Source organism: Stenella coeruleoalba, assembly GCF_951394435.1.
Source record: "Stenella coeruleoalba genome assembly, chromosome: 3".
NCBI lineage: Eukaryota > Metazoa > Chordata > Mammalia > Artiodactyla > Delphinidae > Stenella > Stenella coeruleoalba.
This window is the reverse complement of record NC_137148.1, coordinates 114388333-114406631: the sequence shown is the minus strand read 5'-3', so window position 1 is coordinate 114406631 and position 18299 is coordinate 114388333. Positions and strand designations below refer to the sequence as shown.

Here is an 18299-nt window from a genome sequence, read left to right as displayed (position 1 = left end):
AAAGAAAATTGTTTACTTGCTTTTATTTAAAAATCTTTAGGAATGGACACTTTAAAAATAACTATCTAGTCTTAAATATTCCCATAGTTAGGGAGGTGTTTTGAATGTCATACTTAAAATCTATGCTTTAACTAAAGGCTTTTTTCTGTTGACATATAGAGAAGTAAGACCAGCTTCTTACGTTTTGACAGCTGCTTCCGTTTGTAAAAGATCTGACTTTTAAATTTGTCTTGTCTTGTACAAGCATCCCTGAGCCTCAGGACAGGTGAGCTTTAATAGTGGCTTCAGTTATATCATTAGGCTGGTGGGGAGAAAGTGGGAGCCCTCTTTGTCCAGTGAAAGATGGGAAAGATTATTTATAACTCAGTCATTGAGAGTAAAGTATTAACATTTAGGGAATCTGGATGAAAGGCATATGGGAATTCTTTGGATCTGAAATTCTTACAACATAAAAAGTTAAAAATGATTTTTGCAAGAAAATTATTTAAACCTTAAGTTCTTCATTTGTTTGGTTTTTAAGAAGTTGATGAGTGTGATTAGCATGCTCTGATTTTCCTTTTCATTGTGCAGCTGCAGCAGAGTTGATGTTTCAGCAGCCTCCCAGGCATGGAGGGACTCAGAATCTCACTCCAGGAGCCAGCCAGGCCAAGTGGGGGGTGGGGAGCTTCTGGAATTATCCAAGAAGCTCTCAGGGCAGAGCGGGGCCACCACAGAAGGAAGGGGAGAGGCCTGGAGGGCAAGGAGCACAGATGCTCCTGGGGCGATGGTGCAGGGTTGTGAGAACCGAGGAAGGTATGGGGCAAATGACAAAGGACGCTGTGACCTCCAGAGTCTGCTACACCAGGAACTGTCAGCCCTTGGGCTGGTTCACTTGGAAGGAACTTGCAAAACACGTTCTCAATTCCTCTCTCATCAGAGCATGGGAGGGAGTGAGACGTGGTTTTTACCTCCATTGTACAGATGGGGATAATGAGACCCAGGGAAGAGATGCCATTGGCTCAAAGACACAACTCATAAATGACAAAGCCGGGACTTGAATCTAGGTCCTTCTTTCTGAAGTGCATGCTCTTTCACTGGCAAATGCCTCTGTAATAGCAGGATGGCGGCCTGGGCGAATGTCAGGGTAGGAATTGTCCTTGGCATTTCCCTTGTGTGGTCCTCGGGCCTGTGAGTTTTATCTTGTTCTAGTTGTCCCCGAACTCCCCTCCATCTTATGGCCTCTATAGGCTCAGCCGCTGTGGACTGTTCCCAGTGGTGGTGGTGCCAGCCGTGTTGGTGCCACACCTGGACAAAAGCTTAGTTGAGCCTCCTTGTGAACCAGATTCTCACTATAGCAGGCTTGACTTGGGCAAGATGGGATGAACCCTTCTGCCAGCCTTCTAATGTTGACTTCCTACCAGAACCCCCAGAGACTTTGAGCCACACAGCAGTTCTGACCCACTTTTGTTTGGCTGAGCTGCAGGTGGCACCGTCTGCAACTCTGCCAGCCTGTGCCTTGAGGGGAAATGAGCTCGATTAAGTAGGCAGGCCCCTGTGAGGCTTCTCTGCAAGACCATTATTAATCTCATGGAGCATGGAAAAAATATAACCTCGCATCTCTCTGCCCCATTTTCCTCTGTGATGATGTTCAGGACAGAGGGTCACACAGGGGGATGCCTTTGCTGCTGAATTAAGAGGCTGGTTTCCCTCCAGCCAGGATGTCTGCCTTTCTCTATGCCTCCTGCCTCCCCCAGAGCTCCCAGGACTCTGCTCTGAATCCCACAGATTGTCATGGCCTTGGTTCATGGAAGGGCAGGAGTGTGTTATAACTTTGTTTTCTGAACTTCTGCTTTTTTTGGAACAGAGCAGCACTTTCCAGAGGTGATGCTGGGGGAAGAATTTCTTAGCCTAAGTCTGGACCAGGTGTGCAGCTTGATATCCAGTGACAAGCTGACCGTTTCTTCAGAAGAGAAGGTATGACATGGCCCTTCTTTGAAACAGGAGCCTCTCTCGTGAGGTGGTCATGGGAAGGACTTGTGGTTCAATGAGACCTTTTCTCTTTTTCAAATTAAAAAAAAGATCTTATTTTTTTTTGTCCTTTTTTTTTTTTTTTTAAAAAAAAAGGCTTTCTGGCCCACGACTGCTACATTCACTTTATGGACCCTTTAAAGAAGGAGTAATGGTGATGATGATGATGATGGCGGGAAAGCTGCCTCCCTTTTTTTTTTTTTTTTGCCTCCCTTTCTTAAGCGTTTATAGTTTGCCAAGCCCTGTGCTAAGTGCTTGATGTTCTTCAGTTCACTCAGCCTTCACCTCAGCCTGTGAGGTGAAGCAGGCATCGCTGTTGTCCTCACATTACAGATGAGGAAACAGACTCAGAGGATTTAATTAGCTTGTTCAAGGTCACTCAGCTGGTTTGCATGTCACCTGGTCTTAACCATAGTCCCACACAGCCTCTTGTGAGTATCACTGAGCATTTAAGCCAGAGCATACCTTTGGGGAACATCTACTCCGATAGGGAATTGGAATTTTTACTGATGAGGAAACCGAGCCCCAGAGAGGGGATAGAAACTGCTGAAGGTCACACACAGTTTTTCGGTGGCCAAGCCAGGACTAGAACCCAGGTCTCCTGACCCCAGTCCCCTGACTCACTGACCACACACCTCTTCCTCTGCGCTAGAAGCTTGACTTCTGCCCCTGCTGTAGCTGATCTGTGACTGTTGATCTATCCTACTTCCCAGCCTTCCTCATCTCTGACCATATGCTAGGAATATTCTCTACTTCCCTCTTCACCTGGCTGAATTCCCAAACAGTTCAGATTTTTCTTCTACCAGGAAGAATTTCTTTACTCCAGGAGATTCAGTCTACTATACTGGAAATAACATACGCTTCCATGTTGGCCACTGGGGTCCAAATCTCATCTCTAGTATTTACAAATCAGTTATGTGACCTTGGGCAAGATATTTTGCTTCTCCATCTACTTCCTCATTTTGTGAAGTGTGGGTAGTAATAGAACATGTTCCACAGGGTGGTTGTGGGGATTGAATGGGATAAGGTATATAAAATGCCTAGTATAGTACCTGCTGCCTAGTGGGTGCCTAGTCAGTGTTAGCTGAATTGATTATTGACTGTGCATCTGGAATTAATCCCTTTTTCCTCTGGGATAACACTTAACCTTGTTCTGCTTTATATTGTAGTTCGTTCTGAGCTGGTCTTACCTCCTCCACTCACTTGTGAGTTCCCTGATGGTAGGGACCACACCTTACTCACCTCTGCAGCCTCAGAGATACTCAATAAATGTTTCTTGAATTGTCCTAGTCCAATCTCAGCATCCAAGCTTGAGGCCCTTTCCTGAGGGAATATTCAAGGAAAAGCCCTTGAGAAGGATTTTATGTTGGAGATGAGAACTGCATCCAAAGGTACATGTCCAGAGAATGGGTGTGAAATTCACAAGCCCCTGCCTGTTGTCCTGCAAAAGTCTGATCAAGAAGAAAAGCAGTTGTCAGTTGGAACTATGGGCTGTCCTGAGACTTCAGGGGGATCCCCAGAAGGTGACTGGCACAAGCTGGACTCTCCTGTAGGCTTAGGGAGGTCTCTGCTTCCATTAGCTGATGTGAAACAGCACGTCCAGGGGAAAGGATGCTTCTGGCCAGGCCACAGGCCCCTTCCTGCCCTAGCCTCAGAAATGGACAGGCTTTCCTCGCTTCTTGCTAAGCTTGTGTACTTTCTTCTCTGGACTGTGCTACCAAATTGGCACAATTTGACGGAATGAACCAGTCATTTGGCTCTGTGAATGTTGGGCTGTTGGCCAGTTTAGGGTCTGCTTGATCATGTCCTCAAGTGTAGTTTGAGAAAATGGAAGCAGGCACATAAGTAGCAGGATTTGAATCAACTTAGGGTGTTGGATTGAGAGGGAGACCCTTCGATCTTAAATTCATCCTGGCCCATCCTTCTCTGAGATCATAGTAAGTTTTAGGTGAGGGCTTGTCTATGCGTGCTATGCCAGGACAGGGGTGGAGGTGGGTTGTTAGTAGGGAGGGGCAGTATAGTGCCCTGGAAACCACTTGGGTTTTGGACTTGGGCAGGACTGGTTCCACACTCAACTTACTGACCATATGACCTTGAGAAGTCACTGGTTTCTTTGAACCATAATTTACTTACATGTAAAACTGAAATACTAAGAGTGCCTCCCTTACAGAGTTGTCACGAGGATTAGAGATACTGGGTGAAAAAAAATCAAATACGGTGTTTGATAGGTGCTCAATAAATGGCAACTATCATTGTAATGATCACAGTTCTCTCTTTGGAGGTACCAGTGATAATGGTAATTGTATTGATTTGCCATTGGTAATGGTGAAACAAAGCATGGTGTTAATTGCATCTTTCCAGAAACAAAGAAACATGACAATAGATGTACACTCTTAAAACTTGTCTATAGTGACTTTCATTTATTCATATGCTTACCTATGGGTTCCTCTTTCTGTAGAATCAGTTTGGAGTGTAGGTATTTTTCACATTATTGATGTTGTGTATCATATTTTGTTCTCAGAAGTTATGTGTAACTTCAGAGTTATGTGATGCTTTTCAGAAAGTGTATTACTCATGATCTTGAACCCTTTGGTATGTTTAAGTTTAGCTATGTAATTTTGAGTCTTATTAATGAATAGTAGGGTTTGGCCTGCATTTTCTCTTTGGCAAAACCCATATATTTTTTTTCCCCTTAATTGCTCACATATTGCTGGAAGTTAAATAGCTGGAAGCTTTTGACAATTAGATGTTTGTCATTTGAACGCTAGCCCTTAAGGCTTTGAAAATTCTGTGATCTGTTCCAAGAGGTTTGGTGATTTCTACTCCCTTTAATTACATTGTGTGTGATAGGCATAATCGCTTGCATGCATAATAGCTTTTTCTTGCGATATAGTGAAAATTTTTGAGTGTATTTGAAGTAGTATCAGGGATCTTCATTTAAGTTAAAATCCAACTGATTTAATGTTAACATTTGCAGAAAATTCAGTTGCGTCGGCAGTCAAATGACCTGTGTTCAGGAAAATTTACACTTGAAACACAGTATCAGTTATATTATGACTGACTTCTCTACCAGCAGCCCACAGGTTTCTTTCAATGTATATTATAAAATGCAGCCAGGTTTCAGATGCATCTTAAAACTATGCATCTTAAAATAGAGGAAATGTAGTATCTTACTATTAATGATGACTTTAAGCGTCTGTGGCTGGGCCCAGGCAGCTTGCTTGTTGGAAGTTTGAAAGTATGGGTTCTGCGGCCAGCATAACTGAATTCAGTCCTGGCTCCACTACTTTAACAAGCTGAGTGATCTTGGGCCAGTTATTCATCTCCTACCAGAATGTATACACCATGTATAGTCAGGAATTTTGACTATCTTATGGTTGCTTCTAGAGTGGTGTCAGGTCCATGGTAGATACCAAAAAATATTTGTTGAAGGAATGAATAAAAGAACCTAAGTCTCAGTTTTCTCATCTGTGAAGGCGGGTAATGATAGTGTAGTATCTATCTTATAGAGCTCTTCTGAGGATGAAATGAGGTGATACATGTAACCATTGACTGGGGCCTTTCTCAAGGGGAAGCTCTTCCCGGGTCCCATATTGGTCTGGGTGGTTGGCGTGACCTGCGGCTCTGTGCCAGGCAGGAGCTGAGGTGGTAACTGTCTCTGGGTCGCCAGCACCCCCAGCACCATCTGGGCCTCTCTGAGGGCTCAGGTGCTGTTCTTCCTCCAAGAGCACTTGCTTTTGCCCACGACTCATCCCCTTCACTACGCTCAAGCTCCTTGAGGGCTGTGAGGGTAACTTAGCCATCTCTGTGTCACGCACGGTCCTGACACAGAGACCTGGGAGGCACTAGGAGGTGCTCAGCAGACGTTCCCCGAGGGAGTGAAGAGGCAGACTGGGGCTGGGCTCTGCCCTGAGCCAGCTGATATTATGGGGATAATTTTAATATTTTTCCAGAGAATAAGGAGACATGTGGGAACTAGAGGTCGGAGGGAGGCGTGGATCTTTGCCATTTTCTCTCCTGTTTTTCCTCCGTGTGGTTTTTGTTTTAAAATTCCTGTTATTTGAGAGAGGACAAGTGGATGTGGTAGGAATCACAAAATCACTAGTTCTTTGGTTAGGACTTTCCTCCCCTCTCCCCTGCTTACCCCTGCCCAGTGAGAGGGAAAACACAGAGAAGCAAGCCCCTCCCAGGCACCTGATTCTTTCCTATGGGAGGTGTCGCAGGGTTAGAGCTAACCCTGTGAGCAGAAAGCCTGTTTTTTGCATACGGTTTGAGACACGAAGTTCAGCTGTCACCATGGGCAGCCTCATTGACCCAGGGGCAGGATAAGCAACCTTCCAGGACAAACACACTGCCAGGAGAAGAGATATGACTCCTGCGTTCCACTGCAGTTTTGCCACCGAGTTGCTGGTTATTGGACTTTTCGGAATCTTTGCTTTCCTAGCTGGTAAATATCTTTCTACTTCTCAAGAATTCCATGCCTTCTTATGAAACACTATTGAGGCTTCTCAGAGTAAGAACTAACGGGGAAATGGCCACATGTTAGATACAGGTCAGGAAGGAATTGGTTGAGTTTCTTCAAAAAATTAAATTAGTGCCAAGTATGTGTCATAATGAGAAGAACAGGTTAGTTTCTCTCTGCATGATCACATTTTTATGTACTTTTATCTCCTAAAACTCTCATCAGGGGACAAATTCTGATATTTTATCTCCTGGAAGGGATTGGACCTTGTCTCCTGGGATCATTAGTGTTGCAGGCTCTCCTGTCTGAATGCCTAGCCTCTCCCGCCAGCACCGGTGGTCGGTCTGGGGCGTGGGCAGGAGCTCCTCAGCCGGTAGGCTGGGCTTCAGTGCTTGCTGCTGAGGCATCATCCAGCGCCCAAAGAAGTACATCCCGTGCTTAGGCCGAGCTGTTGGCAGCCCTGCCACACTCTGAGGTCAGCATTCGAGTTGCCAAATCCTCAGCCTGCAGACAATGATGTGGCCTGGGCCCCTGAGTCAGTGTTACCCTTCTTACTGCTCTCCTTTGGAGAGCACAGTTCAGTAAGTGCCTATGACGGGAGTACCACCATGCTAGGACCAACAATCTATCTTGGCTGCTCACTGTGACTATTTCACACATCGTTGAAAAAAAGCTCGGAGTAAGTGAGCTTGGAGTAAGCTCAGAGACATGAGCAAATGCAAAGTGCACGGTTCAACTTTGTACAAAGTGCAACACCCACAAAGCCAGCATCCAGATCAAGGAACAGAGCTCCCGGCCTTCCTCCCAGTCACTGCCCCCCATCCCGAGACGCCAAGCTACTATTCTGACTTCTCAGTAGATCAGTTTTGCCAGTTTTTGAACTCTGTATAAATGGAATCCTGGTGTGTGCATGCTTTTGTGCCTGACTTCTTTTACCCAGCATACTGTTTTGCATATCATTTCTAATGCATACAACGGCTCTCAAGGCCATTTGGAGAGGAGGAGACTAAGGCTTATTGACAATAGACAGCTCTGTGATTTGAAGCTGTGTCTGCCACCCAGGCCCCTGGTCTTTATTAATGAACCCCCACCCCGATGGGGAGACCCTTACTCATTACTGTTCAAGAGCTTGTTGGGAGTTCCCTGGTGGCCTAGTGGTTAGGACTCTGGGCTTTCACTGCCGTGGCCCGGGTTGAATCCCTGGTTGGGATCCCGTGAGCTGTTGGACCTTTCCCCTTGCCAGTGAAGGGCTCCCCCCTTTACTCAGTGTGCGGGAACATCTGGCTTGGCTGTCTCAGTGACTTAGGGGGTGGGGTAGAAGGATCAGGTTCATCTGGTATTTTCTGGCCAAAGCTTGTGCTTATGTTGGAGGTGTGACCCGAGGACGATGAAATCCAATTTCCTCCATCTCCTTTCCACATAGCAACCTCGTAGCACTCAAGAAATTGGTTCTGGAACATGAAGCGGTGAGGAAATGATGCTATTTCTTTGTCTAAAAGTGAAACCCTAAGCGTGCCGTGTAGGCAGCCAATTATTTCATCGTGGGGCCCATGAAAAGTATTTTCATCTGAGTAGAGATCACCCTGTCTCATGATTGAGGCCACAGGGTCTCTGCTTAGATTTTACAGACCAGGGGTTGACACAGTTTTCCTTTAAAGGGCCAGACAGTAAATATTTTAGGCTTTTGTGGGCCACAGAGTCTCAGTTCAGCTCTGCTGTTGAAGTGTGAAAGCAGCCATAGATGATTTGTCATGAGTGAGTGTGGCTGTGTTCCAGGGAAATTTTATTTACAAAAACAGGTGCATGTGGCCTGTTGGCTGAGGTTTGCCAGCTGGGTACCTGCTGAGAATAACGGGTAAGAGCCTGAGCCCTGGAGATGGGCTTGTGTGGGCCCAGCCCTGCTGCTTTCTGCCTCTGGACTTGGATGAGTCAGTCAATGAGGGGCAGGAGTGTCTACTCAGCGGCCGTCAGGAGAGTCCATGGTTACAGTGTCTCTGGGGAGTGTGGCTCAGGGCCTGACACAGCATGGACGTGAACTGCTGCTGCTGCTACCTGTTGCCCCTTTGCCTTGGCCAGTCCTTTGATGGCAGGGGCCGTTGGGAGCGATTTTAGGCACATAGGCTAGTTGGAAGTTTATTTGCTTATTTTCCAAGCATGACGTCTAAATGAAAAAAATATGCGGCCTTCTCTAGCTGCTGAGAAGGTCACCGTTGCTGCCGAGTGCTGTGGCTTTCACAGCTGAGTAGGTAAACAGTGCAACTGAGTGGAACCAGTTAGACAAGTCAAGCCAAAAATAAAGATAAGGTTAAATATCAACGTCATTAGACTCAGCCTGCTTTGCAGCTTTTATAGCAAAGACTAAGCTGGTTGACAGGGAAGGGCGTGATCAGTAAGTCCTACCTACTCAAGGCCTTGCAGTTCATTCTTCATGAAAGCTTTCTCAACCAGTCACCTGGCATTGTGCTCAGTGGCAGGAAGTGCAGAGACAGAGCTGGTATACTTCTCACCCTCTAAGAGTTACAGTCCAGTAAAGGGAAGTGGAAGGAAGTGTGGGTAACCACAGTGCAGGGCAGAACAGAACCATGGCTGCTCACCTCCTAACGCAGCAAAAGCAAGGAGTCTCCAGCATCCTTTGGTCTGTGGCCTGGCTCTGCCCTCCCCACCAAGATACCAGCCTCTGCTTCCCCAGTCCTGCTGTCTGTTCCAGCCTGCTTACATGCTTATTCTGAACTCATTTGTCCATTCATTCATTAAAACATATTTGAGTGTGTGTTATGCGCCAGCAAGTAAGACAAGGTCCCTGTTTCAGGGATCTTAAGGGCTACTTGAAGAAACACACAACTGTTTACAAAATAATGTGATAAGGGTGAGACACATAGCTCTGTGACAGTTAACAATTAAAAAAAAATGAACTAGACAAGGAGAATTTCCATGGTGTGTGTGTGTGTGTGTCTATGTTTGTACACATATAGGTTATTTTATATAGAAATGGTAGCAAACTATACATACATACTGCTCCTTCCCTTCTGTTCCATTCCGCTCATCTCTCTTCCCTTCCCTTCCCTTTCTGACGGATTCCTTCCTGATATCTTGTTCAATCTGAGTATGCTTAGCCTGACTTAAGTATATGTTTAGGAAATAGGGCCAAAGCATTATTAACATATCAATACACACAAAAATATAGTTAGGGTAAGAAAAATTGGAGGTTTTTTACCCACCCCGGGAGATATAGCTTTCAACTTTGAATTTTGAAATTGTAAATTTTGTTGTAGGATTGAGATCAAATCGAGAAATTAATTGAGAACAATCAACGTTATAACACACGGGAGATAGCTGACATAGCTCAAAATATCCAAATCAAGCACTGAAAATCATTTCAACCAGTTTGGTTGTGTCCTTTTCTTCTCCCTTCCACTTTTTATTTTGAAAAATTCCAAACCTGTACTAAAGTTGGAAAGAATGAACATTCATATACTCTTTACCTAGATTCACCATTTGTTAACGTTGTGCTTCACTTGCTTTCTCTTTCTCTCTCTCTCTATTTAATCTTTTATTTTGCTGAACCATTTGACAGTAAATTGCAGACATCATGACACTTTACCCCTAAGTATTTTAGCTTGCACCTCCTAAGAACAAGGAAATTCCCTTTTCTAGCCATAAACCATTATCATACCAAAGAAATATCTAGTCAGCATTCAAATTTCCTAACAGTCTCAGAAAAAGTCTTTCATGGTTGTTTCTTTTTAATCCATGATTCAAACAAGGATCATGCCTCCCGTTTAGTTCTCATGTCTCTAAATCCCCTTAATCTAGAACTATCTCCCTGCCTTTTTTTTTTAAGTGGTTTTCATAATGCTAACAGTTTCGAAGAATCCAGGACACCTGTGTTGTAGAGTGTCCCACACATGGAGCTGTCTGATTGTTTCCTCACTATAAGATTCAGGTTAAACATTTTAGAAAGAACACTACCTAGGGGATGCTGTTTCCCTCTCATTAAATCACATTCAGGAATGTATTGGGTTGGCCAAAAGGTTCGTTCGGTTTTTTCCATAAGATGGCTCTAGTAGCACTTAGTTTTTTGTTTTTCTTAAGATTTATTATTTATTTATTTTTAAAATTTATTTTTGGCTGCATCGGGTCTTGGTTGTGGCACATGGCATGTTTGTTGAGGCATGCGGGATCTTTCATTGCAGCATGTGGGCTCTTTGCTGCGGCACGTGGGCTTCTCTCTGGTTGTGGCATGTGGGTTTTTTTCTCTCTCTTTAGTTGTGGCACATGGGCTCCAAGGTGCGTGGGCTCTGTAGTTGTAGCGTTCGGGCTCCAGAGCATGTGGGCTCTGTAGTTTGCGGCACGCAGGCTCTCCAGTTGAGGCGCACAAACTCAGTAGTTGTGACATGCAGGCTTAGTTGCCCTGCAGCATGTGGAATCTTAGTTCCCTGACCAGGGATCGAACCCACATTCCCTGCATTGGAAGGCGGATTCTTTACCACTGGACCACCAGGGAAGTCCCACTTAGTTGTCTTTAACTTCATTTGAAACAATTTTGTTAGATTGTATTGTGACAGCTGTCATATTTGCATGCATTAAAAAAGAGAAGACATCAAAATTGGTGAATTTTTGTGTAGCCATTTTAATATTGAAGATGGAAGGAGAAAAGCAACATTTTCAGCATATTATGCTTTCTTATTTCAAGGAAGGTAAAAACCAACTGAAACGCAAAAAAAAGGTTTGTGCAGCGTATGGAGAAGGTGCTATGACTGATGGAACATGTCAAAAGTGGTTTGTGAAGTTTTGTGCTGGAGATTTCTCACTGGATGATGCTCCACGGTTGGGTAGACCAGTTGAAGTTGATAGCGATCAAATTGAGACATTAATTGAGAACAATCAACGTTGTATTACGTGGGAGAGAGCTGACTTATTCAAATACCCAAATCAAGTGTTGAAAATCATTTGCGTGAGCTTGGTTGTGTTCATCGCTTTGATGTTTGGGTTCCACATAAATTAAGTGGAAAAAACCTTCTTGACCACATTTCTGCATGTGATTCTCCACTCCAATGTAATGAAAACGTTCTGTTTTTAAAGCAAATTGTGATTGGCAATAAAAAGTGGATACTGTACAATAACGTGGAATGGAAATGATCGTGGGGCAAGCGAAATGAACCACCACCAACCACACCAAAGGCCGGTCTTCATCCAAAGAAGGTGATGTTGTGTATATGGTGGGATTGGAAGGGAGTCCTCTATTATGAGCTCCTTCTGGAAAACCAAACAATTAATTCTCACAAGTACTGCTCCCAATTAGACCAACTGAAAGCAGCATTCAACGAAAAGCCTCCAGAATCAGTCAACAGAAAATGCATAATCTTCCATCAGGATAATGCAAGACCACATGTTTCTTTGATGACAAGGCAGAAACTGTTACAGCTTGGCTGGCAAGTTCTGATTCATCAGACATATTCACCAGACAGTGCGCCTTCGGATTTCCATATATTTCGGTCTTTACAAAATTCTCTTAATGGAAAAAAATTCAATTTCCTGGAAGACTGTGAAAGGCACCTGGGACAGTTCTTTGCTCAAAAAGATACAAAGTTTTGGGAAGATGCAATTATGAAGTTGCCTGAAAAATGTCAGAAGGTAGTGGAACAAAACGGTGAATATGTTGTTCAATAAAGTTATTGGTGAAAATGAAAAATGTGTCTTTTATTTTTACTTAAAAACCGAAGGCACTTTTTGGCTAACACAATAATATAAATTTGTCCTATTTATTAGTGGTGCTGACTTTGATCACTTGTTAAAGGTGGTATCTGTCAGATATACCCGTTTGAAGCACCCCCACTCTCCCCATGTAATGAATAAGTAATCTGTCAGGTGACACTTTGAGAACCGTGAATATCTTTTTTCCCAACAACTTTTCACCCAATGATTTCAGCATCTATGGACGGTCTTTGCTGAATCAGTTATTACATTGGTGGTTGCAAAACAATGTTTTTCTTATTCTGTCATCCCTTTTACCTTATTAGAAGACACTTTTCTGGGAAGAGCAGCCCTTCCCACACTTTTTAAAGTGTCCTTACGGACTCGTGGACTCTTTTTTTGTGCTTTGGGTTATGATTCATTACTATCCTTTTCTTTTAACTAAAAGTATTTTAAATTGAGGTACGATTTACACACAGTGAAATGTATAGATATTAAGTGTAAAATTAGATTCATTTTGACAAATGCCTATGCTTACATAGCTCCTGCCCTATCAAGATAAAGAACATATCCATTACCAGAAGAAGTTTCCTTTGGCCCCTTCCCAGTCAGCGCAGAACTGATTTCTTCATTCTTCTTTTTGATGTTTAAATTGTCCCAGACGTTGGCAATGAAAAAGCGCCATCTAGCTCGCTCTGTGTCTGTTCGTCGTGTCCCCCTTAATCTTTGAGCACTTTCTTGCTTTCTGGCGCAAGAAAGTGTTTTGTCTTATTACCACTTGTTATTGTTATTATTGTTTTTTAAGAGCTGAAAATATCCCATGGTATCGATACTAGTTTAATAATTTCTCCACTAGTGGATTTTGGATTGTTTCCTTTTTTATCCTGTTACAAAAACGCTGCAGCAAACATCTTGGAACACATATTCTTGCACCACTTTTGTGAATGTTTTTGTTGACTAGCGCTCTAGAAGTGATATTTCTAGGTCAAAGATATGCACATTTGAATTTTTGATTGATATTGCCAAATTCTTCCTTCCCTTCTTAAGCCGCGTTAGTTAAGCTTCCATTAACAGTCGTGGTTTCCTCGCTGTCTTACCAACACTGAAGTTTATGTGTCTCTGTGTATATGGTGGTGCAGAGTTTGAATTTGAACTTAACCTTGAGTAAGGCAAACATCCAAACCATAGATTCCCCTTTTTGCTTCGAAGCCCCATTTTGATTTGTATAGAAATGAAATCTCTCCTCAAAGGAGAGGTTTGACCCAAGGAGAAATTTTTGCCATTTTCTGTCATTCAGTGTCACATTCACCATTACAGCCAGCTTTTGCAGAGGATATCTTTATTGTTTTTATTCTGCATTAAATGAACATGGGAGATAGATGAAGAGATGGGGGTGTGTGATGGGGATGATGATATTGCCCCCAGGGCTTCTGGTCCTCTTGGACAGTCTTTGTAAAATTTGGTTCAGTTACTGCTCTGTATTTCTACCCTGAGGTAACTATTGGAATTGATTTTTGTTTTGCGATGAACCTTGATAATTCTGTGTTTGGGGTAGCAGGTTTTTCTTAGCGTACCTGTGTGTGTGTGCGTGAGAGAGAGAGCACTCTCTGACGTCAGATAGTAGAGACTTTGTGTTTTTGTTTTAAGTATTAAATTTAAAGGTGTTTACATTAGCCTAAACACCTTTGTGGATGACTTGTAACTTTTCTTTCTTTCTTCAGGTTGAGGAAGTTGTTTGAAAGCTGTTTAAAGTTAATGCCTCTTTGCAAAAGTTACCTATGTTGATTTTCCTTACAGGTATTTGAAGCTGTGATTTCATGGATCAATTACGAGAAAGAAACCCGTTTAGAGCACATGGCAAAGCTGATGGAACACGTCCGTCTCCCTCTCTTACCGAGGGATTACCTTGTCCAGGTGAGTGCTATGTGAAGAACCAAGCGCTTCCCTGCTCGCCCAGGCCTCCTAGGAGTAGCAGTGGGCAACCCCGGTTGTATGGAGTGCTGAGTTTCCTGGGTCCTTTCTGTGGAGTGAGGGCACCAACCCCCTGGGTTCAGTGTGAGGCATGGTAGTGTAAGGTTTAAGAGCATAGGTTTGAGAATGAGACACTAAGGTTTAGTTCCTCCTCTTCTACATCTTAGCTTTAAGCCTCAGTTTCTTTTTCTCTAGAAGGGAAATTATACTAGAGCCCAGCAGTGTTGTTGTGAGGACCAAAGGAGCTGTAAGGATGCGGTTCAGGTGTTAGCATGGAGCTGGGGATGACACATGTTCAACAGAAGTTATTAGCTGTTTTTGTTGTACAGAACTGAAGCAAGAAGGGTCATTTCCATCATGTTTCTATGTTCCCTTCTTGCCTTCGTGTTAGGCAACTTGGGGCCCAATTCAGGACTGTAAAAACCAGCTCTTCGCAAGTGCCTGGAATACATACTGCGTCTGCTTCCTCTAAAACATGGTGCCACATATTTTCTCATTTAATCCTTGTAACAACCCTGTGAGCAGAGGTTAAAATCCCCTTTTTACAAATGTGGGCTTTGAGGCTTACGGAGGTTGGGATTTATCTGGAGTCACCAGCTAGTAAGTGGCAGGGTTAGGATTCAAATCCAAGTCTGTCTGGCTCTAGACCACCCACCTTCCCTAAGCAGGCGCCACCTTTAATACTTTCTCTTCTGTTTGTATATTTTACATGACTTAACTTTGTAGTGTCAGTGGCATTAGATGTTTTCCAGGCAGGCAGAGGATAAAACTTAAATAGACAAATAACAAGTGCCAAGGCAGTAGGCCAGCCCTCAGCCGTCCTCAAGAAGTCCCTGGGAGGAATGGCAGATGTGAAGCCGGGATAAGAGTAGGTTCAGCAGCCCAGCAGCTGAGCTCCGTCACTTCTTGACCGTAAGACACTGGGCGAATCCTCAGCCTTGCTAAGCCTCTGTCTTCTCATCTGGTGAAAATAGCCCCTGCCCTTATAGGGTCGTTTGGGGATAGAATGAGATAAACCATGTAAAGCCTACAACCCTGTGTTCAGTGATATCTCTATGGCCTTCACGACCGTTGGTAGTAGCGGGAGAGAGTATCCTTACCAGCACTTATAAAGTCTTCATCTTGTGGTGCTGTTGATCACAGCCCTCAGGAGTCAGTGGAATGGTCTCTGAATCTCTGAACCTCAGCCCTCTTCTCAGGGGCCGGGGCGTATATTCTCAAGCCTTCATACATGCCCTGCGTTTTACACTTTGGATGGTACCACTGCCACCTGGTGGCCGCACATCCTTCGTGTAGGAGAGGCCCCCTCAGCAGAGGCACCGAACCCACCTGAGCTCCCCGTGTCAGAGCCAAACCTCCCACTATCCTGAGTGGGGCCTGACCACTGGTGAAGGCGGACACCTGGCCTCCAGCACAGTCTCACTTTCACAAGGAGGAAGGACGGCTTGTGGACTTGGGTTCCGGAGAAAGCTAAAGGGGCTTTAGATACCCCTGCGCACAACCTCCGTCTGGTACCCACAATGGAAATTTAATGAAGACTTTAGGAAATAGTTCCTGGGTTATTAGGGCAAGGTCAGGTTTAGATCTGGAGAAGGAGGAGCTCAGAGACAATGTGCATGAGAACTGTTGTGTGGGACTTTTTTTTTTTTTTTTCAGAACACCTCTGGAAGGAGATGTTTCATTAACACTCATTTTCTCCAATAAAGATGTTAAAAAACAACAACAAACCCCTCCCCCCAAAAAACCATTCAGTTGACCTTGAAACGTCAAACTAGTCTAACCACTGGGGATGGCTGATGGTAGAGGAGGAGGCTGAGAGGAAGGAAAGCTCTGGGAAGACCTGTACCAACACTGACTTCTGGGGGAGTTGTTTTGTTGTTGTTGTTTTCTTTTAATAGCTAACCTTTATTAGGCTTTTATTAAATATTTACAAATATTGTGCCAAGTGTATAACATGCCATATCTTATTTAAAAATTTGTCCTTGTGATAAAATATGTACAATATAAACTTCATCATGGTAACCATTTTAAGTGTACAGTTCAGTGGCATTAATTGCATTCACTGTGCTGTACAACCATCACCATACCCATTTCTAAAACGTTTTCATCATCCCGGATTGAAACTCTGTACCCATGAAGTACTAACTCTCCCAGGGAGCTTTTCATTCAAGCCGAATGAGTTCTTTGGGAGAAGTAGCATTTTTCATGCATTTTTCCTTCTTCCCAAGCTTTTAAAGAGATCCTCTCCCACCCTTTTTCATTTTTAACTGACCCCAAACGTTTATGATTTGTCCCTACCTGCCTCAATCCCTCAGTAGGAGGGAAAAAAACCTTCCAAGAAAACGGAGTGTCCCTGGGGATAGTCTGTGGGGAAGGAGGTGTCCAGAGATAACAGAGGCGCCCTCACTGATCCTTCTTTTCCTGCCATCTCCAACGCTACCCAGCAGGTGATGGCCCTGGCCGCATTCCCATTCCTAGTTACAGGTGGGGGACCCAGGAGCGGCTCAGCCAGGCCTGTGCATGACAGCTCGAGGACTGAGATAATTGAGGTGGGGAGGCCCTTCTCATTCTCTGACTGGACCTGAGGGCCTCTGGGTCAGAACCCTTGTCTTGTGCATCATTTTCTCCCCGGGGTCCAGCACTGAGCTGCCCAACCAGGAGACATTCAATCACTGTTAGCTGCTGAATGGAATTGACCTTGCCAACAGCTCCCAAACACTCCAGCAAAGAAGACATGAAGTAGCCTCTGAAGACCACACTACCCCTTACAGATATGCCACGTAGCAATCTGACCTGTGCCCAAGGGTGGAGATTTGAGAGTCAGAGTACCAGCATGGTTCATCCTTAGCTTTGCTTGTGAAATATTTAGGCCCACACTTGCTGAGCACCTGCTTGAGTCCTTGGCTCTAGAATAAGGCATGAAGAAGCCACAGCCCCAGCTTAGATGCAGTCCAAGTGGAGGTCAGTTGGTGGGACTTTTGTGCAGGACATTCTTTCTGCTCTGATACCACTGCTTTGTTGGAGAGTGCCTCACTGGACACTTCTCCCTGAGGCTTGCACTGTAAGATAATGAATATGAATTCTTCTTCTTGAATATCACCTTACTATACCCAGTGCCTCCAAAGGTTGGCCGATGCATCCCACCGTTTTCCTCTTTCCCTCCCTCTCCTTCTCTCAAATATCTGGCCATTTGCCTTAAACATTATAATACATTCTAACCAGAAGGCATGTGGAAAGAAGCTTTAGGGACAATCAGTTGTCTTTGTTTTGCATAATCTCGTTAAGCCTATAAACGAACAAACAAACACAACTTATGAGTTTCTGGGGGACTTTAATATGCCCATCTTACATCTTACAGATGAGGAAACTGAGGAGTTAAGTGGTAGAGCTGGGATTTGTATCCCTGCCTGCTTGATGCCAGAGCTTAATCACCTACTCCATTGTTCTCTTGAGATGCAGGAGGTGGGCACTAAGCTGTAACTCTGTGGACCTTTGTCTTAGGGTCTGAGATGGTGTGGTATGGGAACGAATGAGTGTGAGAGTACAGGAATGACTCAGCCCAGGGAGATGGCTTGGGAAATGGGGCCGAGTTCTGCACCAGGATCACCTATGGGTTATTACCTCTAGACAGTTGAAGAAGAAGCTTTGATAAAGAATAACAACACCTGTAAGGACTTCCTCATCGAGGCCATGAAATATCATCTTCTCCCTCTGGATCAGAGGCTCTTGATTAAAAACCCAAGGACGAAGCCCAGGACTCCAGTTAGCCTGCCCAAGGTAAGCCCCAGCCCAGTCACTGCCAAGAGTTGGAACTGTGATCTGGGAAAATGGCCTTGTACTCCTGTCTCCAAGTCTCTCCTCACCCATGGCTGCCCTGCCTCTCGGTTGTATTTACCACCTAGGAGATGGAGTCTGCTGGTTCCTCGTGAATCTGCTGGTACCTCTCTCTTCCGGGGTCTTCCTTTCCTAAGGGTTTCAAGGTAACCTTCACTGTCACCAGGAAGGATTGTGAATAACTCAGGTCTCTTTCTTCTTCCCTTCCTGTTTTACACCATGGTTTGGGCTCTGTTTCTTTTGGAAGCAGAGGAGTAGCTGGGTGGGTCTTGATGTAGTGGTGGCCACAGCAGTCCTCTTTCTAGGCCATTCTTTGAGTCAGAACAGTCCT

At 44.4% G+C, this 18299-nt stretch overlaps 1 protein-coding gene across 7 annotated transcripts in view; it reads left to right on the top strand.

Moving 5' to 3' along the window:
- KLHL3 (kelch like family member 3) overlaps window positions 1-18299 on the top strand; it is a 110585-nt gene that overhangs the window by 61563 nt on the left and 30723 nt on the right. For 6 of the 7 annotated variants that reach the window (XM_079916661.1, XM_079916665.1, XM_079916664.1 and 3 more), the window contains 3 exons: window positions 1844-1953; window positions 13961-14077; window positions 17762-17911. In XM_079916661.1, coding sequence (XP_079772787.1) covers window positions 1844-1953; window positions 13961-14077; window positions 17762-17911 — 377 coding nt within the window. The remainder of the gene's footprint in view (window positions 1-1843; window positions 1954-13960; window positions 14078-17761; window positions 17912-18299) is intronic. The other variant, XM_079916666.1, reaches the window with a different exon arrangement.